This window comes from Zalophus californianus, chromosome 6 (assembly GCF_009762305.2).
Source record: "Zalophus californianus isolate mZalCal1 chromosome 6, mZalCal1.pri.v2, whole genome shotgun sequence".
Lineage (NCBI taxonomy): Eukaryota > Metazoa > Chordata > Mammalia > Carnivora > Otariidae > Zalophus > Zalophus californianus.
In genome coordinates, this window is record NC_045600.1 from 114,125,918 (window position 1) to 114,150,260 (window position 24,343).

General features: G+C 57.2%; 3 protein-coding genes across 8 annotated transcripts in view; 1 reads left to right on the forward strand and 2 right to left on the reverse strand.

The window, feature by feature from the left end:
- Positions 1-968: 968 nt before the first annotated feature.
- Positions 969-7,597, forward strand: NEIL1 (nei like DNA glycosylase 1). Its single transcript, XM_027571244.2, has 10 exons — positions 969-1,397; positions 2,410-2,865; positions 5,222-5,341; positions 5,433-5,496; positions 5,737-5,836; positions 6,226-6,353; positions 6,716-6,743; positions 6,924-6,985; positions 7,131-7,296; positions 7,458-7,597. Exons 2-10 carry the CDS (start codon positions 2,432-2,434, stop codon positions 7,526-7,528), a joined length of 1,173 nt encoding a protein of 390 aa, XP_027427045.1. The 5' UTR covers positions 969-1,397; positions 2,410-2,431; the 3' UTR covers positions 7,529-7,597.
- Positions 7,598-8,226: 629 nt separating this feature from the next.
- Positions 8,227-19,754, reverse strand: MAN2C1 (mannosidase alpha class 2C member 1). Of its 5 annotated transcripts, none has more exons than XM_027571238.2 (26): positions 19,530-19,754; positions 19,130-19,255; positions 18,574-18,697; positions 17,138-17,208; positions 15,846-16,023; positions 15,317-15,506; positions 13,927-14,033; positions 13,646-13,756; positions 13,248-13,340; positions 12,996-13,076; positions 12,719-12,814; positions 12,211-12,617; positions 11,971-12,094; positions 11,529-11,650; positions 11,360-11,445; positions 11,078-11,233; positions 10,784-10,881; positions 10,520-10,614; positions 10,180-10,284; positions 9,941-10,097; positions 9,703-9,846; positions 9,231-9,340; positions 9,027-9,106; positions 8,769-8,917; positions 8,576-8,685; positions 8,231-8,502 (listed from the first exon to the last, which is right to left on the reverse strand). In XM_027571238.2, exons 1-26 carry the CDS (start codon positions 19,628-19,630, stop codon positions 8,376-8,378), a joined length of 3,348 nt encoding a protein of 1,115 aa, XP_027427039.1. In that variant the 5' UTR covers positions 19,631-19,754; the 3' UTR covers positions 8,231-8,375. The 5 variants fall into 5 exon arrangements, with proteins under 5 accessions (XP_027427041.1, XP_027427039.1, XP_027427040.1 ...); XM_027571239.2 differs by having other exon boundaries at positions 8,232-8,502; positions 12,472-12,617; positions 12,996-13,112; XM_027571241.2 differs by having other exon boundaries at positions 8,232-8,502; positions 10,520-10,652; positions 10,784-10,894; positions 12,472-12,617; positions 12,996-13,112.
- Positions 19,755-20,087: 333 nt separating this feature from the next.
- SIN3A (SIN3 transcription regulator family member A) overlaps positions 20,088-24,343 on the reverse strand; it is a 67,046-nt gene continuing 62,790 nt past the window's right edge. For both annotated transcript variants that reach the window (XM_027571235.2, XM_027571236.2), the window contains exon 21: positions 20,088-23,096. In XM_027571235.2, coding sequence (XP_027427036.1) covers positions 22,866-23,096 — 231 coding nt within the window. In that variant the 3' untranslated portion in view covers positions 20,088-22,865. The remainder of the gene's footprint in view (positions 23,097-24,343) is intronic.

The following is a 24,343-nucleotide window of genomic DNA, read 5'->3' on the forward strand; positions in this document are numbered from 1 at the left end:
GTTGGACAACCAGATGTTGGGTGTCTCCTAATGAGATGCAACTTGGAGTACAGAGCACCCAGGAAAGAGAGATGTGTCTAAGGAAACATTCAGACAAATCCAGAATGTGATGGGGCAGCTCAAAAAACAACTGGCTTGGACTCCAGAAAGGTCAGTATCATGAAAACCAAAAAAAAAAAAAGGGGGGGGGTGAGTGGGAGATGGAGAGGGTGGTTCCATCTAAATAAAAAATGATTAAAGAGACCTATAACCCCTGATTGGACTCTGCTTTGAACAGACCAGCTATAAAAGACATTTTGGGGACAATTAGGGAAATTTGAAGGTGGACTAGGTATTAGATGGTACTGATTTTATTAGGTATGATAAATGTGGCTTTGTAGGATATTGCTTTTTAGAGATGCATGTTGAAGTATTATGGATGCAATGTCGCAGTTCGCCTAGTTTACTTCAGAATACTTCCGCCCAAATGAGGAGGAAGCAGAAGTAATATGAAGGGGCAGATCCCGGCTATGGATCAGGCACCTGTGCCGGCCGACCACACTTAAGATGGAATGCACGTTCCTTATAGAGGCCTCTTTAGACCAGACCTGACCATCTGAAGTGGGTTCTAATTCTCCGCCCGTTTTTTGTTGCTTGGCTGCACTTGCCACCCGGCAGGTGGTGATGGTGCTTCTGTTTATGTGTTACGTCTGACTGTGCCTGGATTCTTAGGGGCCACCATCGGGTCCCCAGGGCCTGCGTTTATCAAGCACCTGCGCGCCCTGCGCACAGCTGCAGGTGCCTCGGCCTCAGGACCTTGCTGCTTGCTGTTTCCCGCTGGGAGGGCCGACCCTGTCCGGGACTAGGCCGGTGACTTGCCCCTAGCCACGGAGACAGCTGCAACCCGGGACCTCAGACCTGACCCGATCCCGCCGGCGCGGAGCAGCGGGAAGCCAGGTTCCTCCACCACCTCCCGACCAGGTGACAGCCCCAAAGGCTTTCCCACACTCGGGGGCCTCCAGCTCACCCCGGCTAGCCTCTGCCACCTGCCGGAGAAACTACACTTCCCAGCAGGCGCCGGTGCGGCGACCTCAGCTCCCAGCGTGCTCTTGGGCGCGGTCCGCCGCACCTCCCCGCCCCCCCCCCCCCCCCCCCCCCGCTTCCGCGTTAACCCTCTCAGTGGCTGCCGGCTGGCGGGGAGCCGCGCGGGGAGCAGGTTACCCGGGGGCGGCGGTGCTGCAGAGCTGAGGAGGGGATGGAGTTCGGGGACGGGCAACGGGGCGGGGTGGTGAAGGGGAGGTGAGCACGAGGGTGGGTGCCCGCCCTGCGGAAGTTAGGAATCTGGACGTTCACCTTTTCCCGAAAAACGAAGCCTTTCGAGTGCCAGACCCCGGACGGCGCTGAGGAGGGGGACAGGGGTAAGGCAGTCTGCCCTACCTAGCTGAATGCCCCCCTCTGCCCCACACAAAACCTGGCCTTGATCTGGGCAGGTCCCGGAAAAAGGAGAGTGGAAACTCCCCTCCCGCAGCCAGGCGTGGGGGGCGGCGGGCGGGATGGAGTTTGCTTCGCTCGGCCCCGAAGCCGCTGTGGGCGTTTCCTGTGCCCCCACCCCCGGACCTTGACCCGGAGCTCCGGAGCCCTTCCTGTCACCCCTGTCCTCCTCCCTCAGAGCCGTGGGCACCTGGTGCCAGCGCACCTGCCTTCCCTCCTCCTTGTCCTCGCTCTGGTCCCGAGCAGTGCGTCGTGGCAGGCTGGTCCTCGCTGCGGGCAGAGTGTCTAGCATCTTCTCCCAGTTCTCGTTCCCCCGGCGGGATCAGGTTCCCTCCCTCAGTTGTTGCGGAGCAGGTGCAGGCCGGGTCCTAAGAAGTGGAGTCGTGAGCAAGCAGAGCTTGTCCTCTGGGGTGGGAGTGGAGGTAGAGGCAGACAACAAACAAGATCATTTCAGATTCTGGGGGTGCCATGAAAAGAAAACTCGTGGGCGGGGGGATGCTACCTCGGAGAGGGTGGTCGGCGAGGGCCTCTCTCAAGTGTCCCAGACTGAAGGGACAGCAGGGGCAAAGACATGGGCCTGGGAAGACGGTGCTTGGAGCCAGTGAGTGAGGGCGAGTGTGGGAGGAATGAGAGGACAGTGTGGGCCCAGAAAGGATCTGGACTTTATTCTAAAAGCAGTGGGGGGCTCACGAAAGCCCCATGGAAGGTGTAAAATAAGGCAGAGTCTCGCTTCCCCAGCCTGAGCGCCATAGTGCCCTGGGCTTTCTCAGCACTTTCAGGTGGGGACCAGGACCTGTGACCGGGCCAGTTGACTTGTCCGCCGATCCCAGCTGGTAGTGGCCCCCTGTGGCCCTCAGGGTTCTCCATTATAAAACGGGGGGATAATTTCTACCTCACAAGGTGCCACTTGGCCCCACCCGCTGTCATCCTCCCCCCCAGGGCCCAGCCACCCGCCCACAGAATGCCTGAGGGCCCTGAGCTGCATCTGGCCAGCCGCTTCGTGAACGAGGCCTGCAGGGGCTTGGTGTTCGGCGGGTGTGTGGAGAAGTCACCTGTCAGCCGCAACCCTGAGGTGCCCTTTGAGAGCAGTGCGTACTGCATCTCATCCTCGGCCCGTGGCAAGGAGCTGCGCCTGACCCTGAGCCCCCTGCCTGGGGCCGAGCCCCCCCGGGGGCCACTGGCTCTGGTCTTCCGATTCGGCATGTCTGGCTCCTTCCAGCTGGCGCCCCGGGACGCATTGCCGGCCCATGCCCACCTGCGCTTCTACACAGCTCCCCCCGGCCCCCCACTCGCCCTCTGCTTCGTGGATACCCGCCGCTTCGGCCACTGGGACCTCGGGGGCGAGTGGCAGCCCGGCCGCGGGCCTTGTGTCTTGCTGGAGTATGAGCAGTTCAGGTAGGCCCAGCACCAGGCGTGAGGAACACAGTCTTGGGCTCCGGGCCTGGCTCTGTGAGTGCCTCGCTGGCCAGTGAGGGGCAAATCTAGTCCCCTCTGGTCCTCAGTCCCTTTGTGTGTCGACCGGGACAGTGTCCTTTCCCGGGGACAACTCTCTGAGCTAATGGATGTGGAACCCCGCAACTAATGGGGGGGGGCAAGAGGAGGATGGGCAGGCCTGCCCTGAGGACACATGGCCAGTTCGTGTCAGAGCTGGGGCTCAGCCTCCTGCTCTGCTTCTCGGAGGCTAAGAAGAAAGGTGAAGGGGCTTTAACCACCTGGTAAGAAAGGCGGCTGAGCAGGAAGGAATTGCTTCAAAGCGGTGGGCAGGGGACTACCTCATGACACGTTTCTGAATCGGGTTTGCGGTCTCCCACATTCTGCCTGCCCACTGGTCTGTGACTGTCCCATGGTCTCTGCTGGAGGGGTCACCACCCCACCTGGGATGTGATGCGTGTCACAGAGGATGGCATGCTGCCGGCCACTTCCCTTCTTCTAAAGGTGAAACATGAATGGGTTTCTATTTTGTGCCAAGCCCTCTGCCAGGTGTCAGGGGTACCACAGTGAGCAAGATGGATGTGGTCCCTCTCCCACAGAGCTAAAGTTCAGATAAGGCAGGGGGAACAAGGAACAAAGTAGATGAATTTAAACAGACACATGCCTGAAGAAAAATCCAAGAAGTGGAGAATGACTCTTGGCCAGGGGTTGGGCGGGGGGGGGGTAGGATTAGGAAAAGACGACTCTAGGTGACGTTTGAGCCAAGGCCTGCCCGAGGAAAAGGAGCCAGCCTTTGCAAAGCCCTAGAGGAAAAGCACTGTAAGGGACAGAATCACAGACTCAGGGCCTGCAGTGGACTTAGCCAGTCTTCCCTTCCTTGGGGCTGGCATGCTTTCCATTGGGCCTTAGACTTGGTTGTCCTGAGTGGGTCAGGGAGTCTTGAGCACTTGACTCCTGGCCTTCCCAGGCTCGACCCTGAGTGCACCCCAGGGAAGCGTCTGTCACCGTCCTGGATGCCTCCCATCCAACTTTGCTGGGAAGTCATGGCACAAGTTCACTCTCTGCCACCTGGCTCTCAAGTTTCTCTCACCTGCGAATTTCGGCTCTTTTCTTGGTCTCACAGCTGGGGAGCGTGCAGGGGTCTGCTCCCCTTAGTGCTCTGACCACCTAGGCTAATGCTCCACACTTACCTTTACCCCAAACTCTGTCTTCTGGCCCCTACTTCATATGCTCTTCGTGCCCGTTACTGAGTCAGTCTCGCCAGGAACCTTTCCCACAAAGAAACGAGGTGCATTTCCTCTTTGTGGGGGTGAGGAGGGATCGGGGACCCCTGGAGGTGGGGTGGGGGTTGCCGGGACACTCGCTAGCCAGGACTTGTCACCACACACCTGCTACACAGAACCAGTACCAGCTTCCTCGAAGACAGGGAGCTCCAGACTGCAGGCACACCTGAGCTCCTGGGATCACCTTGTTCTCCACCTAAGACCCTTGAACCTGAGGGTCTTTGGTGATAGACACACATCTACAGACTTGTGTGTTTCCTTGAACACGTTGCTTTTTTTTTTTTTTTAAGATTTGATTTACTTGACAGAGAGAAATAGCCAGAGCAGGAACACAAGCAGGGGGAGTGGCAGAGGAAGAAGCAGGCTTCCCGCGGAGCCGGGAGCCTGATGCGGGTCTCAGTCCCAGGACCCTGGGATCATGACCTGAGCCGAAGGCAGACGCTTAATGGCTGACCCACCCAGGCGCCCCGCATTTTTTTTTTAAAGAAAGACTTTATTTGAGCACAGGCAGTGGGAGAGGGAGAAGCAGGCTGTCCACGGAGCAGGGAGCCCGACCACGCGGGGCTCGATCCCAGGACCCCAGGACCCCAGGATCATGACCCGAGCCAAAGGAAGACACTTAACCAACTGAGCCACGCAGGTGCCCCGAACACATTGCTTTTGATTGGCATTTTTCACCTTTCATAATGAATTCAAATCTCATACTGGTGTTTCCAATAAGTAGGAAATTATTCCCAATAAATTGGAAAATGGAGGGCGCCAGCTCAGCAGGGAGTCCGCTTCTTCCTCTTCCTGTCTCTCCTCTGCCTCTCTCTCAAATGAATAAACAAAATCTTTAAAAAAGGGGAAAAAAAAAAAAGGAAATGGAGGTTCCTGCTGCCAAAATAGCACTGAGGCTGGGAAACTGGGAACTGGGGCTCCCACGTTCCTTCCCCTTGCATCCAGGTACCCCCGGCCCCTCTCTATCCTGTGGCAAGGCCTCAGGGATGGGGGCAGAGAAGGGGTCTCATGTGCCCGGGCTGGCTGTGTTCCTCCAGGGAGAATGTGTTACGAAACCTAGCGGACAAGGTCTTTGACCAGCCCATCTGCGAGGCCCTCTTGGACCAGAGGTTCTTCAATGGTATTGGCAACTATCTTCGGGCAGAGATCCTGTACCGGTCAGCAGGACGGCCATGAGGACTAGGGAGGGCTGGGTGCGCCCACATTCTCCACTGCTTAGCATGGCTCCCTCTCTCCACCCCACTGCAGGCTGAGGATACCCCCCTTCGAGAAGGCCCGCAAGGTTCTGGAGGCGCTGCAGCAGCACAGGCTGGTGAGGGTGTGGGGAGGAAAGCGCACAGATCGATCAGAGCAGGCCAACAAGTGTATAGGCTGGGTTAGGTCTCCAGCTTTGGGCCCATTTCCCTTTCTCTGCAGTGTCGGGGGTCGGGGGCAGATGGATTGTCTCTCAGTCCTGCCAAGCTCCTGGGGTTCTGCTCCCCACTGCTCAGCTGCCTCCTGAGTGGCCCTGCCTCAGGCTGACAGCCAGTTCCTGCCTCTGCCCCTTCTCCAGAGCCCGGAGCTGACTCTGAGCCAGAAGATCAGGGCTAAGCTGCAGAACCCAGACCTGCTGGAACTGTGTCACTCCGTGCCCAAGGAAGTGGTCCAGCTGGGTGAGGCCTGGGAGCCAAAGATGGCTCTACCTCTGCTTCAGTATACTGTGTAACCCCAGGGCAGTTCCTGCCCTACCTGGGGTATGGATGTCTGTAGATCTAGTTGTTGCTACAAGCAACAAGCCTCCTCACTTGTTAGGTATCTATGTCCTCTGAGCAGCCCAGGAGGCCGGCAGGACAAGGATTATTCACCCCACCCCATGATGGGAAAGCCATGGCCCAGAGTGGGGAAGCCACCAGCCTGAGGGCACACAGCTGGAGGAGGGAGAGCCTCGGCCCCCTGACTCAGTCCATCAGCTAGTAGCTGAGGTCTGGGCCAGGCCGACCAGGCTCCCCCTCCTCCCAGCCTGAGTCCGCCCTGACTTCGGCCTGGTTCCTCTGTCCCACAGGGGGCAAAGGTTACGGGCCGGAGAGCGGGGAGGAGGACTTTGCCGCCTTTCGAGCATGGCTTCAGTGCTATGGCACGCCCGGCATGAGCTCCCTGCGGGACCGGCGTGGTCGGACCATCTGGTTCCAGGTTTGGGCCCTAATCTCACATAGGCAAATGGAAATCCTGAGGAAGCTAGTGGGGTGGCCAGACCTGGGGTCACAGCAGGGCAGGAGCTGGGGTCTCCCAGGAGCAGATGTCCAGGGCCTGCCGTTGCCCCCCATGCTTTACCCCTCCTCTCCTCAGCCCCAGGGTCCCAGCCAGTAGAGTAGCCCAAGGCAGGGTGGCCTTGTTGATGTGGCTCCCACCTGCGGAGAACGGGGCAGTCAGAGGGGCTTCTTAGGGGAGTAGCTCCACTGATTTGGAAGGATAGCTGTGAGCTCTGCCTCTCCAAGGAAAACTCCCCCTGCCCCAGCCAGGTTGATTCCTGAATTCTCCTCATTCCATTTTAGGGGGATCCTGGACCCCTGGCACCCAAAGGTAAGCTACTCTTAACGTGATAAGCTGGGAGAGCAGAAAGAACTAGTTGCTTGCAAGAGTTACATCACCCTTCTCCATCCCAGTCCCCACTCCACCCCGGGGAGTCACCCCAGAGCGGGAGTCTGCATAAAGGGGGCTGAGGGCAGAGGACCCTCCGGCCCCAGTGTCAGTGTCCTGCAGGAGGCAAGTCCCGCAAGAAGAAATCCAAGGGAGCACAGCAGGGGCCTGAGCACAGAATGGAGGTATGGTCCCTCCCTGCATTCTCCCCTGCCCCGCCAGCCGCACCTCCCTGGCGCCCTCCCTTGACAATGGGGGGCAATGGTGGGTCCTCACCAACCTCTGAACTGCTCACGGAGCCCCTTGGGGACCTGTATCTCCTCTACTCAGGACCCTCTCCTTCCAAGCACGGCCCCTCCCGGCACATGTGGGGCTAGCAGAGGCCCTCCTGAGCAAAGTAGAGCAGAGCAGCCTGAGGGCACCAGCCTCCAGCAGGGCCCAGAGGCCCCCCGAGTCCCCGAGAAGGCAAAGAGGAGGAGGCGACCAGCAGCCGCAGGTTGGCCTTGCTCAGCACGCTGCTCTGGGGGGAGAAGGCTCTGCAGGAGGAAGGGCTGGCAGCGCAGGTGGGAGGACTGCGGATGGAGGTGGCAGGGAGAGGCCGCTGGGGCAGCCCTCAGCCTGGGGTCTGAGCGGCCACCTCACCTGCCCTCCTCCCAGGCCACCGCAGACCCCGAAGGATCAAGGCTGACACCCCATCCTTGGAGAACGAGGGCACGGCAGCCTCCTAGCCGGAGGGTCTCCTTGCTCACGTCCACCTGCTTCCTCTGCCGAGCCCTGCGGGGGGCCCTGGGCGGCTCACCGGAAGCAGGCTGGAGCTGCTGGGGGGCCAGGTGCCCCTGGCCCTGTGGCTGTTCTTTGCACACCTCTGATGTTTTTAATTGTACCCCACCTTCCCCATTTTTTAAGTCCACCTGAAAAATGCTGTCATTTTTAATAAACTAATACACTTGAATTTCTTGGCACTTCTTGGGCTGGCTGCAGAAGGTCTAGGAAGGCCAACCTGGGAGAAACTACTGCCTGACCTTGGAGACAGGAGAGCCACCTGGGCAAGGATGACTGAGCCCCATCCCAGTCTTCCAGGCCCTGGCTCTCAGAGGATGGCCTGCCTCTGCAGGTACAGCCTCTCAGAGGTGGTGTAGAGACCCTGGCCCCGGGCAGCGGGGGGTGGCCCACAGCTCCTCCAGTCCAGAATTCCCAGCACTGTTGCCGGCCAGTGCTCCTCTCCTAGTGGGCGGCCAGCCGGAATCCACCCTCTTGGCTTCCTCCCCTCCCTGGTCTCTTTGCCAGCTTGTGGTCACTGATATCCCAAATCTCGGGGGGGGGGGGGGGAGGGGCTGCAACCCAGACCCTGCACACACTGATAAGTTCGGATGTTGCCCCTGCCCCCAAACGCCTGAGGAAAAGGCTTCCTCCCTGAGGACAGGCCCCGAGGGGAGTGAGCAGGAACTACTGCTAGCAGGGTTCCTGAGTCAAGGGTTTATTGTTCAAGAGGTGACTGATCCTTGCTTCAGGCTGGGGAGGCAGAAGTGAGGAGCCCCCGAAGCCTTCCACACGTAAAACCCCACCGTCAGGGGCTCAGTTTGGAGGGGGCTGCAGCAGCAGCAACAAAGACCGCACTTGGAAGGGAGAAAAGGTGAGCTTCAGGCGGGAGTCCTGAAGGGGCAGGTCGCCGGCAGGGTCGCGCTGCTCCAGGAGGTCGCAGCTGGAGAACAGGGGGGGGTCATGAGGGCCCCGCGAGGACAGGACGCCCACCCCTACCCCGCGCCCCCACTCACAGTACGGCCTCCTGAACCGGCAGCGACGTGTGCAGCCAGCAGTCGACGTGGCTGCCGTGGGCCTCGTACAGCCTGAGGACCAGCGTGCGGCCCTGCCGGCTGGTCTCCGCCTGCGGAGGGAGGCGGGTGGTGGGCGGGGCCGGGGTGGACCCAGGCGGGGCCCCGCCCCCACCCCTGCCGCCCCGCCCCTTGCCTGCTTGACAGTCTCCAGCACGACCGCCGGCGAGGACACGGAGAAGGCGCTCCAGGAGGCGGCGGGCGCCGGGCCCGAGGCAGGCAGTGCCAAGAGGGGGAAATTGAGGCTGTAGGCAGCGCGGATAACGCCAGCGTCCTGGAAGGAGCCTGGAAATGGGGGTGGGGGCGTGGGCGTGCTGGCGTTTTGCCCACGGGCCGCTGGGAGAAACTGAGGCTCAGAGCAGGGCAGAGAGGTGGCCCGGGCCGCAGCACCCACCCTTGTGCGGCATCAGCGCGTAGGTGAACTCGTGGCGTCCCATGTCGGCAGTGGTGTCGGGGGCCTTCGGTGCCCGCAAGCTGGGGTGGGGAGGGTGGGGGTGGGCCGGGCTGGAACTGCAGAGGCTCTGGCCCCGGACGCTGACCCGCGCCCCGATGCCGGGCCCCCCCCACCCCCCCGGGGCCTGGCGGGCCCTCCACTCACAGCGAGAGGCTGAGGACGTTGCCTCGGACTGACGCGCCGTACTTGCAGTCGTTGAGCAGAGCCAGCCCAAAGCCGTGCTCTGACAGGTCTATCCAGCGGTGGGCCCACACCTGGAGGGCAGATCCCAGAGCCGCTTGGTGGCCCCGCCCCCTCCCTGGGCTCCCGAGCTCCCGTCGGCCACAGTGAGAGCCAGCTCTGGGACCGCAGATGGAGCTCCAGCTCTCACCACAGGAGGCGCTGGGCACACCATCCAACCTGTCTAGGCCTCAGTTCCTCATCTGTGAAATGGGGATAATAGAATTCACCCCCCACCAAATGGGCACGAGTGTCAAAAACCGAACACAGCATTTAGCACAAGGCCTAGCACACAGGAGCCAGCAAATACTGATCAGCGACCTCCTCCTGACCCAACACCACACCAGTCTCTTCCCAGCTGGGCAGGATCCAAACCCCACTCCACCCCATGTCAGACCTCAAATCGAGCCCAGTCCCAAGAGGTGTTGTGGTGTGTGGGCCGCTGCAGATGCCCGAACTGAACCTCATAGGTGGCCTGGGGGCTCCGCACGCGGGCGGGGAACTCCACCTTCAGGAACTTGTGGGCCTCATGCCAGTGCACCTGAGGTGGAAGGACAGACACACACAGGCCTGGGCAGCTCCCTCCTCCCCAGCCACACCCGGGAATAGATGCCCACCACCCTGCTCTCTGCTACCTCGGTGTGGAAGCGGACATAGGGGCAGCCAATGTCCAGCACGACCTCCTGGCTGAGCCGACTGTTAGGGCTGATCTGCAGCAGGAACCAGGCGCTGCCCCGCAGGCCACCCTCAGTGCCCACTGCCAAGGTCCCTGCCTGGCCCAGCACTGGCTTCCTGTGGGATGGGGTGGCGGAGCTGAGCCAGGGCAAGCTGATGGAGGGGGCCCACCACCACCCCGGTCCTGCCCACACCGAACCGTGTCTCCAAATGGTAGTCCATGACGTCCCATGCATCCCAGTACAGAGGGACATCATCGAACAGCACAAACTGGTTCCCCACGGTGCCCTCAGCAATGGCCTCCCTGGCAGGATGCAGAGATTGGTGCTTTAGAACTTTATGACCCTGAGGTGGGGTGGGGGCAGGGAGAGTAGGCCCAGGGGACAAGGGGACTCCTTCCTAGCCCAGCCTGCCCTGCCCTGTGTGGGTCCAGAGGCACAGGTGGGCTGCCATGGGCAGTACTGGGACCAGGGGACAGAGGAAACGGGGTCTGGGATCCACCCGCCAGGCACTGGAAGAGGGCAATGAGGAGTTGGCACCTGCCAGAGGCAACCAGCACCAGGGACGTCAGGCAGCCGGTTGGGTCCAGCCTCACCCGGATGATGCCATTGTCCAGAGTCACAGAACCGTCGGTCTTGGCGGGAGGGGTCCTTGAAGCTGAGTCTGCGGGGACTTCCCACCACGAACAGCACCCCAGCCCAGCCCCCACCTCACCACTTGCTCCAGCTGGGGAGCTCAGAATCCCCACATTGTCAGGGATGGCCCAGGAGAGGCCCCGCCCACCAGCATGTGCCCACACTCACCTCCTGTACCACAAACACAGGTTGCTGGGTCTGCAGGGGCTGCAGTGAGGTGGGGGCAGGGGCAGGAGCATAGCCCATGCTGGGCACTGTCACCAGGGCTGGGGATGAAGCCTGGGCATCAGTGCAGCCTCCCTGACCCTCCAGGAGCCTTGCCTGAGGGGTGGGTGGGTCCTCCCCCTCTTTCCCTCCAGCCTCGGGTGTCCTGGGGCAGCAAGCCCCGGGCCAGTGTCCCCACCCCGGGGTCTGGCCTCGGTCCCTCCTACTGCAGCAGCAGCCTTTCCCCCCAGCTCCTACCCAGGCTGTGGGCCCCACCAGGCCTGGGCAGGGCCAACACTTCAGTGCGCTTCCAAGGCAGCGTGTTGACGATGAGGAGGCCCTCGGGCCCCGGCTCCCCAGCGCACAGGGCTGCAGCGGCGGCACTGAGCAGTGTGTTGCCGTGCGAACGGATATCTGTGGGGAGACCGGCTGGTCATGGGTGGGCGGTGGGCTTGGGATGGGCCCCGAGTATCCCACAGGACACACTCTGGGCTCCGCCCCAGGCGTCGGCGACAGCGGCAGGCGGGTCATCAACCTTACCTTCGTAGTGGCACATGGCCTCCTCTGCCACCAGCTGGATGCAGCTTCCGGTCACCACGTCATGGAACTGGTTCAGGAGCAGGAGCCTGCGGGAGCCAAGGGTGGGGATGGGGAAGCTGTCTGCAGTGAGCTCGGGGCGGTGGCGGGGGCGGGCAGAAGCCGGGCTGACCTCCAGAGGTGCTGCAACTGGGCTGCTGGGTACAGGAACGGGGCGCTGCGGGCCACAGCCAGGCTGCTGAGCAGCTCCACGTCGTGCAGGATCCGCTCGCACTCCCGGTTCCCCTTCTTGATCTGAGCAGGGTTGGGGTGGGGGGATCAGTCCCAGGCCACCTTCCAAAGCCCTCCCATGCTCAGAACCCCTGAGGCTCCCCAGGGCCTCCCAGATAAAACCTCTGGTGGCTGACCTGCCCCCCGCTCAGCCTGCAGCTTGCCTTCTTCAGGGACAACTCAGCCCTGCCTCCTCCAGGCCCCTGGCCTGCCTTGCTCTGGTACTTCTCTCCTCTTGGTGCCGCCCCGGAACACAAGCCTCTCCCCCCAGGTCTGGACTGGACTCTGGCCCCCACAGAGCCAGGGCACACGCTCCCTGCTGGGCTCAGGGAGCAGCTCCTGACCTGGGCATGCGTGGTATAGGTGCCATTGTGTAGCTCCAGGAAGAGCTCCCCAACCCACGTGCACAGCTGCCCTGAGCTGCTCTCCAGTGCAGAGAAGAGTCGCCCCGGAGAAGACAGCTGCACCCTGAGGGAGACCACAGCCTGGGTCGCCCAGCCTTGGGGGTACCATGTGGCCCACCCTTCCTCCATGCCGGAGTGGACGAGAGATCCAGCCCCGACAGAAAGGAGCACCCCACCCACCTCCAGAATGCTCCCTGTCCACGCAAAGCCACTTGTGGACACACCAGGAGAGTTCTGTCTCCAGTAGATTTAAGCCCCTTCCCACGGGCAGCTTTCCCCCCCCCGCCCCACCCCCAGGGTGGAAGCTGGGAAGAGCCAATGGTGCGGGACTGGAGCGAGGCAAGGTCCCTCAGAGGAGCTGGACCGAATGTTTGAGCGGAGAGCAGGGCTGCAGGCCAGGGCACAGTGAGGTCCAAGGGCTGCTGGAGGGCCAGGGCGGACCTGGGCAGCCCGTCCGTATTGTGCAGCCGCTTCAGGCGGTCCACCATGGTCTGGGTGGGGCCCCCGCCCCCGTCCCCAAAGCCGAAGAGGAAGGCACTGTGGTTGCTCCGCCCCTTATCCCGGTTTTTGACCACGGTCTTCAGCACCTGGACAGGCGGGGCAGGGCAACCCGGGTCAGCCTAGGACAGGGCACCCAGCCCTCCCCAGCGCGCTCACCCCCCACCTCAGCCACCGGGTGCCCCCTCACCTCCTCCGCACTGCCCTGCATCCCATATGAGTCGCCAGGTGGGAAGTGGGCCAGCACACGGGAGCCATCCAGCCCCTCCCAGAAAAAAGTATGGTGCTATGGGGAGGGGGACAGGAGAGGGACAAGTCAGGGCCGAGGCCTGTTGTGTAACCCTGGTGGGGGAGGGGGGCACAGCCTCTCCGGGTGGGGGTTGGGTGGTTGGTCCAGGACCCCTTAGTAAGCTGGGCGGGAGATGAACGGGCCAGGTGGGGACCCTGGTCCCCTGAGGTCTGCTCACCGGGAAGGAGTTCACCAAGTTCCAGCTCAGTTTTTGGGTCAGGAAGTGCCTGATGCCGCAGCCGCGCATGATCTGGGGGAGCTGTGCGGAGTAGCCAAACGTGTCTGGGAGCCAGAACTGCGGGGGGGAAAAGGGGCTCTGGGACGCAGGAGCCGGGGCTCTTGGTGAAGCAGCCCCAGCCTCTCAGCCTCTCCCGGCTCAAGGTCAAGCTCCGGCCCCACCTGCCCGCAGGTGCAGCAGCTTCCAGCCTACCTCAGAGCACATTTTCCCAAACTCCTGCAGGAAGAAGCTCTGGCCCTGCAGGAACTGCCTCACCATGGCCTCTCCGCTGGGAAGGTTCCCGTCCTACCAGTGCGTGAAGACGGAGGCAGCCGGCATCAGTGCCAACGGGGACCAGGCAGGAGCTTGGGCCACCCCCAGCCCATGCAGGAGGAACCAGGGCTCTGACAGAGGCTCACAGCCAGTGCCCAGGGCTGTCCATCTCTTTGCTTCGGGCCCAGGGCTCTACCTGCTGGAGGGGAGGTTTCCCAGCCGCCTCCCCACCCCAGAAGGGGGATGAAGGGCCTGCAGAAAGTCACCTACCAGCAAAGCCAAGGAGGGGAAGCCACAGCAGCGTGGCCTGAGGCTGAGGGGTTGCAGATGGCACTTACCATCTCCACCCAGGTGCCCCCCACAGGCACAAACTGCCCTCGGCAGGCGAACTCCTGGAGCCGGGCATGTAGGCCAGGGTAATGGCTCTTTACCCACTCGAGCTGCTGTGCCTGTGGGGCAGATGGGACCCGTGCTGAGGCAGGAGTGACAAGGACTGCACCCAGGCCTTAGCATCTGGGGCCAGTGGGCGGCTGAGGGTGGGGAAAAGCCCTCCTCCTCAGGCGTGAGAAGCCCCCAGGACCTCAGCCTCGGACTGCCCCACAATGGGTGTCCCTCTGACCTGGGAGCAGGCAAAGATGAAGTCCGGGTTCTGCTCCATGAGCTGCACGGCTGACGCCCAGCTCCGGGCACATTTTCGCACAGTCTCCTTGAAGGGCCAAAGCCAGGCTGGACGGGAGGGGGTCGGAGGTGGAGGGAGAACAGCAAGGTCCCCAGCTCCCCACAGATCTCCAGCCTCACCCCTGCCGCCCCAGCACCCTGCCCCCCCAGCCTGGGCCTCCAGAGGGCTGTCCTCCTCCCATCCCAGGCCCCTTTCCCTGCAAGGCCCTTTGGCGTCCCTCTGAGCTTTCACTTCAAGACACTCTCACAAGGTGGGAGTAGGGGCTGGGGAAAGGAGACTGTCAGTTTTACAAGTCAGGAAATGGAGGCCCCATGCCCTGGAATAGCCTCACTTTGAGGCTGAGGGCCCTCCACCCCTGAGAGGATCCTATAAAAGGTGGCAGGGGTTAACACATGGGTGGTTACTGCAAAAGACGGGGCACGGCATCTCGAGATGGATCTGCCTGGGCCAGCCGTCCTGTGGGAGGCACTCCAGCCCCTCCTGACCTGTAGGCCCCGGTTCCTTCCTCACCAGCCCAGAACTCCCACACTCCACTGCAAACCATGGCACAGCACAGACAGCCTTGTTCTGTGGTTCAGAAATGTTAGCTGCATCAGAATCAGGACCTTGGGGAGCTTGTTAAAAATGCAGATTTCCCAGGGCGCCTGGGTGGCTCAGTCGGTTAAGCGTCTGCCTTTAACTTGGGTCAGGATCCCAGGGTCCCGGGATTGAGCCCTTGCGGGGCTCCCTGCTCAGCGGGGAGTCTGCTTCTTCCTCTCCCTCTGCCCCTCCTCCCACTCGTGCTCTCTCTCTCTCAAATAATAAAATAAGAAATCTTAAAAAAAAAAATGCAGATTTCCCATAAGCCTCACAGATGCTGCAAACTCATCAAGTTCAAAGCTGAACTCATGACTCCCCCCACCCCCCATGCCCAGGAAACCTGCCCCTGCACATGAGCCCCATCTCCATTACTTCTACATCACTCCCCTCTGAGGACTGGGACACCCTTGTCAAACTCTTACTCATTCTCACTCGGTTCAAAGGTCACCTCCTCCATGGAGCCTCTCTGAGTCCTCCTGACCCTTTAGGGTTAAGTGCCTCCATCATGGCCCCAACCCTGTCTGCCTATTTTACAGCCATCAGTCTCTATAGGCCTACCTCCCAATATCTAGCAAGGGCCACGTGGGGCCTCAGATTTTGTTGAAAGAATAAATGAAGCCACACCTAGTGAAGCCCATTTTATAAATGGGGAAAACTGAGGTCCCAGAGGGACAAGAGCTTGCTGGGGACAATGCAGTGCTTCCAGGGCACTCCTGCCTTGCCCAGCCAACCCAGCCAGCCACTGCCCTACCTGTATCAATGTGGCAGTGCCCCATGGCATGGATGGTATGTTCACTTTCTCCTCCACGTTGGCCAAAGAACCTGGAGGCCAGGGCCTGGGCCACCGGGAAGGTCTCGGGCTGGGCAGGGTCACACACATTCACCATCTGGTTGGCTGTGTACAGGGCCTGGAAGCTGCGCTGGTTGTCTTCTCCAAGGCCCTGCAGCAGGGTTCTGCCCCTTAATCTCCGTCTGGAGCAAGGGGAGTCTCCAGAACTCGGCCCCAGCTGACATCTCAATGGTTCTCAGCAGAGCTCTTCCCTACCTCCAACCCTTTGCTCCTTCTGGTTCCCCCTGCTTAGTACTGTCTTCCTCCTCCCCTTTACAGAGGGAAATCCTTTCAATACTCAAGCAGGCAGAAATACACTCCCTCTTCTGGATTCCCAGACTCCCAACTCTCCAACCCAAGATACAACCTGCCCCCCGGGGACTGGGGGGGGCGGGGGACGGGCGCTGGGAAGGGCTCTAGAGCGAGCGGGTGGGGAAGGGGTGTCGATTACCTTGGCTATGCCCAGCAGCAGCTCCAGATCCACCAGGAGTCTGTGGACATCCCGGCAGAACACAGCCAGCTCAGCCCGGCTCACTTGGAACATCTTCTCTGGGTCAGGGGCTGCGATCATGGTTCCCTTCCCGGCCCCCAGGAGCCCATTGCAGGCTACTTCCACATAGATGGTCAGGCTACAAATGTGGGGAGGCAGCCTCAGGCCAACGGATTGGCGGGGGGGGCTTGGGGAGGGAGGACCAAGGAGGCATCCACTGACCCGTCCCTGTTCGCCTGCGGGGTCCACCCCCCAGAAGATCCCACAGTATGTCAGGGTCTGTGCAAGAGGGTCCTGTTCTGCTGATGAGCGTTCTGCCTCGGGCAGGGGCAATAAGTAGCCAAGCTGGGAACCGTGTGAATTATGCTGCTGCCCAGCCTTTTATTTCCATTTCCACAACTGTCTTTATGAAGCACTGCCTTGAAAAAAAAAAAAAAACAAAAAAACAAAAAAACGAAGCACTGCCTTGGTCTCAGAACCCTCTTCGCATACAAAAAACGTGTTTGGATCCCCCAGGTCCAGTCTTTCAGGAGAGCAAAGATCCAGCAGCCAGCACAGGGCAGGCCATTCTCTGGAGCCGCACGGTAGCCTGTGTTGTTGTTCTATTCAGTCTTCGGAGAGCAAACGGGACTTCCTGGGAGAAGCCTTCCCTGACCCTCCTGCCACCCCTCTCCTAAGTCTGGGACAGCTGCCCATACTGAGCTCCTGGTGTCTGCTTTCATAGTCCTCATCAGTTTTGTAATCATATAAGTTCTGTGAGTCCCCCTTGCTGTCAAGGACCACATTACTCACTACCACAGTGCTAGTATCTGGAAGCACCAGCTACAGTGTTCAATAAATATTAGAAATACAATAATACTATGTCTGAGTTCTGAATGGTGTCATAAAATGCCCATAATATGGGACGAAAAAATCAGGTGCAAATTATCAAAGAAATACAACCTTAACTAGTAAGAACTACACCTGAGTGAGTTCCTGAGGTGAGTGCTGAAATGTTAATGCTCACCTCTAGGTAGTGGGATAATGGAAGTCATTTACTTCTTTGTGCTTTCTTGTATTTACCACAAGAAGGCAGACAGTATCTTTCTAGTCGGGGCGGGGGGGAACCCCTACTCTTTAAAAACAAACTGTGAGATTTGAGGATGCCTGTGTGGGAGGTGGGCGTTTTGGGTCACTCTGGGCCTCAGCTCCTCCTCACCCACTGGGGCCCCTGCCCCCCAGCATGGTTAACCAGGGCACGGGGACTCCCTCACCTCCGGGGGTCTCCTTCCTCCAGCCTGTCAGTCAGGACGTAGCTGGTCTTCTCCCCCTCTGTGGTCAAACCCTGGTGGGGAGTGGAATGAAAGAGATAGGGCCTGAGGCTTTTGGACAGTTCAGGTGAAATATATAAGCCGAGGGAGGCCAGGTCTCTCCACCTAGTCCCCAGCCTGGCTCCTCTCTCCTACTCAAGGCCAAGATTGGCAAATCAGGGACCCCTGGTAGCCCGTTCCCAAACCCCACGGCAGCCCAAGTGCCAGGATCACCAAATGGCACCTGTTTGCCAGCTTTCACAAAAGCCCCTGATCTTATGGGAAGGGTCTTGGCAGGTACCATGAAGCGTGGGTTTGGCTTCTGGTGGCCCCTGTATCACTGAGTAAGTATCTGAAGGGGAACTCTATGTAAAGTCAGATGCAGGGCTGCCTCATTCCTTGCTATATCCCAAGCGCTTAGCATGGGGCCTGGCCCAGAGAGGGCACTCAGGAGACCTCTGCTGAGCCAATAAAAGGAAAGAGGGGAGGGGGAGGAGTTTACCATCTTTCCATACCAAAAGAACAACAGTCCTACCCTGAGATGGGAAGTTAGTCTAGCTGGAATGGAAGCTGAGCAAATGAACTGACCTCTGTATATTTTAGTTTCTTTATCTGTAAATGGGCATAAAGACCCACCACATATGATTATAAAGATTAAACCTGATATGGGTGGATTCATAAACAAGACACTTAATTGTTGGTATATCTGGGAAACTGGGGATGCTGTGATAGGGAGAGATCCATTACTTCAGGGCAAGAGGACTTGAATTTTTACTTTATACCATACAGAACTGTTTCAAAGTTTTCCCCCATAAGTATATGCTATATATAATAAAAACTGGTCTATTAAATACTAAAAATAGGGGTGCCTGGGTGGTTCAGTCAGTTAAGCGTCCGACTCTTGATTTCAGCTCAGGTCATGATCTCAGGGTTGTGAGACTGAGCCCCATGTTGGGCTCCACACTCAGTGCTTATTCTGCTTGAGATTCTTTCTCTCCCTCTCCCCCTCCCCCCTCTAAAAAAACAAAACAACAACAACAAAAACCAACTAAAAAGTGATATGGTCTGCAAAGCCACTAGCCTGGCACCTGGCACCTAGTAGAGGGTTAATAAATGGATCTGCTGTACCTATTATTATTGTACTCAGTTAGCAACTATTTTCAGGCCAGAATGAGAAAGTGGCCAGTCAGTGGCAGGGTTGGTTTAGCACTATGATTATGTTAAGACCCATAAGCCATCCATTCAACCTTCCAATATGAGAGGGACCTATCACACGAGGGCCCAAGTGGCAACTTCCCCAGTCCTGAAATTCTGATACCCTGCAGGAAGAGCCACTAAGCTGTGCCTTCTTCACAGACCTGGGTTGAAAGGGGGCCAAACCCATCCCTAGGGCTACTCACCTGGACCGGTTCTCCATCTCGCCACACCAGGCCTTCTCCATCACTTTCCCAGCGAAGGTGAACTTCCTGACCCACCCATGCCTCCGGGATGGTCAGCTCTACCCGAAACCAGCAGGTCCACCACCTGCAAGACAGCCAATGGGATGGGCCTAGGGGTCGAAGCCCTTTTCCTTTTGCCTTGGATTAAGGGTCAGCGGGGACTTGAGACTTTCTCCAAGCATCCACAGCATCACAAGGTATTCATCTTGGATCCACAAGAAAGGAGCAACAACGTGTGCAGCAAGGTGAGGGGAAAAGGCAAACAAGTCAGGGGTCTGTGATCCGTCCTAGAGTGTCTTCCTGAGGGGTGTCTAGGTGCTGCGAGAAGGCAGGGGCGGGGGGATAAAAACTCTTCCATGAAAATGAGGGACCAGGGAGCTGCTTCCAGCAGAGGGTGCTGCTCTGCCCCGAGTGGCTGTCTAGGACCGGGGACGACAGTGGAGGTGTGGCCCTTCGAGCCAGGGAGCGACGGAGGGGGCTGCCCGCGGGCCCCGCCTTCCCTCCGGGCGTTACCCACGTGGGGCCGAAGCTGTCGCCGATCTGCGCGGGGCGGAACTCCTGCTGCACCGCCTCCTGGTAGGGAAGCCGCTCGGGCGTCTGGAAGCTAGAGAGCGCGGCCACCGGGCAGCTGTCCCCGAAGAGCCTGGGCGGGAGGAGCGGGTAGGCGCGCGCTCGAGGCCGCCCCCGTTCCGCCCGCGGGCCAGTTGGCAATGGGGATGCGCGTTCCCTCGATCCACCGCCGAGAAAGCTGCCCCCCAGCACAGCCTCTCCCCACCCCTCCTCCCAGGCCCCTGCCCTGTCCGCGGCGGGCACTTCGTCCCTCGGCCCGGGTGGCCGCGGCTTGGGTTTCCTTCCGGAAGGGAAGGCTGGCGCGCGCGGACGCGGCGGGCCGGCGCGCTGGGCGAGGGGGCCCCCACCTGCCGCGGAGGTTACAGTCCGTAAAGTAGAGCGGAGACACGAATTTCTCCACCCGCTCCAGCGTAGTGCGCCAGTGCTTCAGGGCCGGCGCCGCCGCCATCGCCGCGCGCCCGCTCCTCTCCCCGGAAGGCCCCTGCCGCTGCCGGTGGGGCCCACAGCCGGGAACCAAAGGTTCCGGCGTCCGAAAGGCGTCTTTCAGTCCCCGGGCAGCTTTTCTTGGAACACTGGCGGCTCTCGGAAGCCCCGCCGCGCTGAACTTTGAGCGGGCAGCTGAGAGCCAAGAATGCGGTTTCCGAGGCTCTCCTCCAGCTCTTCCGAACCGGCGAGCCACTGGGCAAATCCCTAAGTAGAACGGCAAGTTTGACGCTTAGATTCTCCGAAAGTCCCGACACAGAGACCGGGGACTTTAGGCAGGACAGGCGGGAGCCCCAGCTGTTGCAGACGCAGGTCACCCGGGCTCAGAAGCCACAAGCGGGAACCGGCTAGTTCTCCAGGCCCAGCCAGACCTCTGGTGCTATCTCGAAAACCTGCTTAACGTGGGAAGAGCCAGGAGCCAGGACCTGTGCTTTGAAGCTGATCGGCAGACATGTGTTAAATAGGGAGGGCTTTGCACCGCAAGAACCGGAGCCGCCTCTTACATATTTTGTGTATATAGCTGTCATCACCAGAAACCCTGAGAATATTTTGATGTGATGGCAATCAGTCATAGCATTCAAGATCCCATTTGAATAACATTTCACCACACAGGACTGGAGAGTTCAGAAAAGCCACAATGCCAGAAACACCTCCAATTTCATCTTTACCCTAGTAGTCTTGGCAGTTTCTTTTTCCCCCTTCTAGGATTGCCAAGCAGTGTTTGTCTATAAAGTCATTACTAAGAATAAAGTATATACACATTAGCCCTGGTATTTTAATGAAAATACTGACCAAGTTCACATTTCAAGTGCAAATCACAGGGAAAGATGACTAAGTACAGAATACCAAACGTGATTTAAACTAAAGATAACTCGCTGCTACAACACGTTGGGCTGAGTTGGGAGTTCAGTTTTCAGAAGGCCGGAGGCATCAAGATGGTGCTTGTGAAAACCTTGGCTGTAGGTGAAGCTCCCTCTTCTTTTGGTTGCCCTGATGGGTTGCATTTTCTCCTGAACTTGGCCCTGAAACCAGATCCTGACCTGCAGGCAGGTAGGTCTGGACGTAACAGTGCAAGAACAGCTAACAGCTGGGGCTGCCCCTGGTCAGACCCCATCAATTTCTCCCATAATTCCAAGTCAACATGACCTTTCTTGAGTGAGCAGAGGGCGATAGGTGAGCTAATCTGGGAAAACCCGAAGATCTTTCCCCTCAATCAATATGTATCACTGTACCTCCAAGTCCGGCACTGGCGCCACGTTCACCCTACAATCTCCTCCCACAAGGCTCTTTTACCACCCCCTACACTTTGGGGCTCAGTCTCTCCTTTTCCCCTGCAACAAAAAGGTCTAAAATTGGAGAAGTCTATACCATGTGTTTTTAAAGTTCAGAAGCCGCCAAATTTGTAGTCTTTGGTGGCAGTGTTGGGGGTTTTTAGGCGAACAAAACCACACAAAACACTGTTGGTTACTTTACAACTGAGACTAGGGCAATGGTTGATGGAGAATAAATCTACCAGAGTACTGGGAGAGGTTGTTGGTCTTTGTTCAGAAACTCCAGGGTGAAGACATATAAAACTCCTAATCACTCAGTTTAAATGTCTGGTCTGCCGGTCTAAATTTATGTAATTAAAAAATATATATATTCCATTTGCAGTTGCTAATAATGTAGCAAATCTTCTCTCTCCCAACCCCATTTATACTACACACCTTGTACACATTTCTTTCAAATACTGGTTTGGTATTTAAGTTGTTCACCCCCATTTCCAATTAAGGATAAGAAAAACAACACAGAGAAATGCAAACCAAATAGCCGGACAACTACCCAAATAGAAAATATTTCCAAACAGTTGAAATAAGGGGAAAAACATGTACTAAAAGAATCAAGTATTCTATTTTAAAAATTTGGAATATTTTGATTTGGGACAAGTGCAATGAACTGGTAACTATTTAAAGCAAATTCCTGTTTGTGCCGAGGGTAAGGAACTGAAGCCCAAATCCCTGCTCCACAATAGTTCTCTGGTGAGGACAAGGGACTTGGGTTGAGAGTTCATTCCTTAAGTAAGAACCAAGCTTTATTTATTTACAAAAAAAAAGGAAAGAAAGAAAGAGAGAGAGAGAAAGAAAACAAGAAAGACAGAAAGGAAGGAAGGAAAAGAAAGAGAAAGAAAGAAAAAGAAAAAAAAAAGCTGGGGCAAGGGGGAAGACAAGTTTTACACAAAAGTACTACAACAGTAACTCCCTTTGGTAAAAAGTGTAATAAATGTCTTGTACATCTGTTCATAGGTACTAAATCTGAAGCCACATAGAACTATGGTACACAAGAAGCTAGAGCAGTTATGCTAGCACATCAAAGCATATTTCTTTTAATAAAAAATCGACAGTATGTACATTATTTACAAAAAAAAAGAAAAAGAAAAACCAAGTTAAAATTGTGTGCGTGTGTGTCTGTGTGTGTGTGTCAGAGAGTAAAGCTGGTGGATGGCACTAGGGTAGACTAGTAAAGAAGCAGGTACAAAACAGTTCCACGGGAGCTAAAAAGGACGACGGATTTGAACTTGCTGAGGTTGAGAACCAGAGGAGAGTGTAAAGGGTGGGCAGCGAGGGATTTGTCAGGAAAAACCCACAAGATGATCAATCCCAAAGCCAAACTGCAGGTCCCAGATAAAATCTAATGGGTGATCTAGATGTGCTCGAGTGACCAGGAGGGGAGAAAAAAAAATCAAATCCAGTTTTTTTTTCCTTTTGGGGGGAGAGGAGAGGAGCAGTGACCATCAGAGTTACAATCCATCTGAGCGGTGAGTCCTTCCCCAGTCTGTCAGTGCACGCCCATCCAGTCAAGGTGTGAACAGCATCTGGCTCCTTCATCGAAGGTCAGGCCCCAGGAGACTCCAGTCTTGGCTCTGCTGGTGTGTGCAAGCAAGCTGCATGTCTCTGTGCTTGCATGGATTTCCTTCCCCTCCAGGGCAGGCTAAGACCCCAAACCCCTTGGGAAAAGTTCCAGCTCTGGCTTTGTAAGGTATCCATGTTCCTTATATGTAGCCCACTTGGTGCCAGGTTGCACCAGCCACACACTGATCAGGTGGCCATGTCCCAGAGAGGCCCAGTGAGGCTTGAAAGGCATCTTCCTTGTTTCTTCAGTGTGCGTGAGTGCACGCGCTCCCCACACACACCCCCCTCAAGTTATCTGCTCTGGCTTTGCAGTTACGGGGCTTTGAACACTGTGCCATATTTGACACGGTACTTGTTAATGCTCACAAAGTGCAGGGTCTCTGTGTCACAGGTGGTGGTACAGGGCACCAGGCCCTCCAGCCCCTCACCCATGAGCCACTTGCTGGTCTCTGCTGCCATTTCACGGGGCACATGCTCCTTGGTCCATTTATCTACCCAGGCCTGGAACCTCTGATGTAGCCGCTTGCTTACACGTTCATGGGACTGCAAAACAGAGCAAGAAAAAAAAAAAAACCAACAATGAACAAAACAAAACAAAACAAACAAACACCTCTTCAAATACAAAGCCTAATTTTCTCCTAAAGTAGCAGAGGAAAGGATGTGGGGTCAAGCCTTTGATACTACCGGTTAGTTAGGAGTCTCTGTTTAAAGAAAACTGAAAGAGACTAAAAACACAGAGCATGTAAAGAGTTGGAACCCGTAAAGCCCCTTCAGAAATGCCAACATGGGGTCTGAGCAGAACGAGCTTAGTAGTTCTCATTTTTAGCATTCATTAGTATCAACTAGGGAATCTGATAAAAATACAGATTTCCTCGTTTTCCTCAATCTGCATTTTTAAACTAGCAGCCCAGCTGCTTCTAATGTACCTGAATGAGACACAATGAGTTGCAGCTATTAGGTCATTCTGTCAGCGTGGAAATCCACTCCTACTAAGAGCAAGGCAAAGGGCTTAAAACCCACCTTCCCTTCAGGGTATTACCCGACCTTGCCCAGCAGGGCATGGGACACGGCAGACCTTCAGGGGAGGTTTATGTTCCTACCTACCCATCCAGTAAATGTTTATCAGTGCCTATGTGTGAGGCAGAGTAGGCGATGCAAAGATGAATTAGGTATTACCCAGGTCCTCAAATAATGTGCATCAGACATACAACACACAGCATCATGAGAGGTCTATCCAACATCTCCTATTTGTATGATCTCCAGTCCTTTCAAACTTCAGCAGTTCAAAACACAGGCTTGATGTGCCCCCAACCCCCCTTCCTAACAGATTATACCCCTAAACTGCCTATTTACTCAAGCAGAAACAAACAAAAACAAAACAAAACAAGACCAGGCATCATCTTTGATGTTCTACTTTCTCTTACCTACTCACATCCGATCATTTCCACATCCTGACAACTGTTATCTCCAAATTGTACCTTTGATCTAATTCTTACAATTTCACTGCCACCCTCAGTCACATCTCACTTGGACAAGAGCATCTTTTGAGCATTCTCTGTCTTTCCAACTTCATGCCCCAAATCGTCCCCACTGGGATGGACAGCAGTCCAAGCCATCCTGTCAACAATGTCCCCATGTACTGCAAACAAAATCCAAACCACAGTCTATGAGACTAGTGATGATGTCTCTGCCCACCCCTCAACTCCAAGTATGCCACTCTCCCTCCGGCTCAAGTCACACTGATGCTTCTAGTTTCTCAAACATGCTGAGTCCTTTCCTCCCTTCCGGCA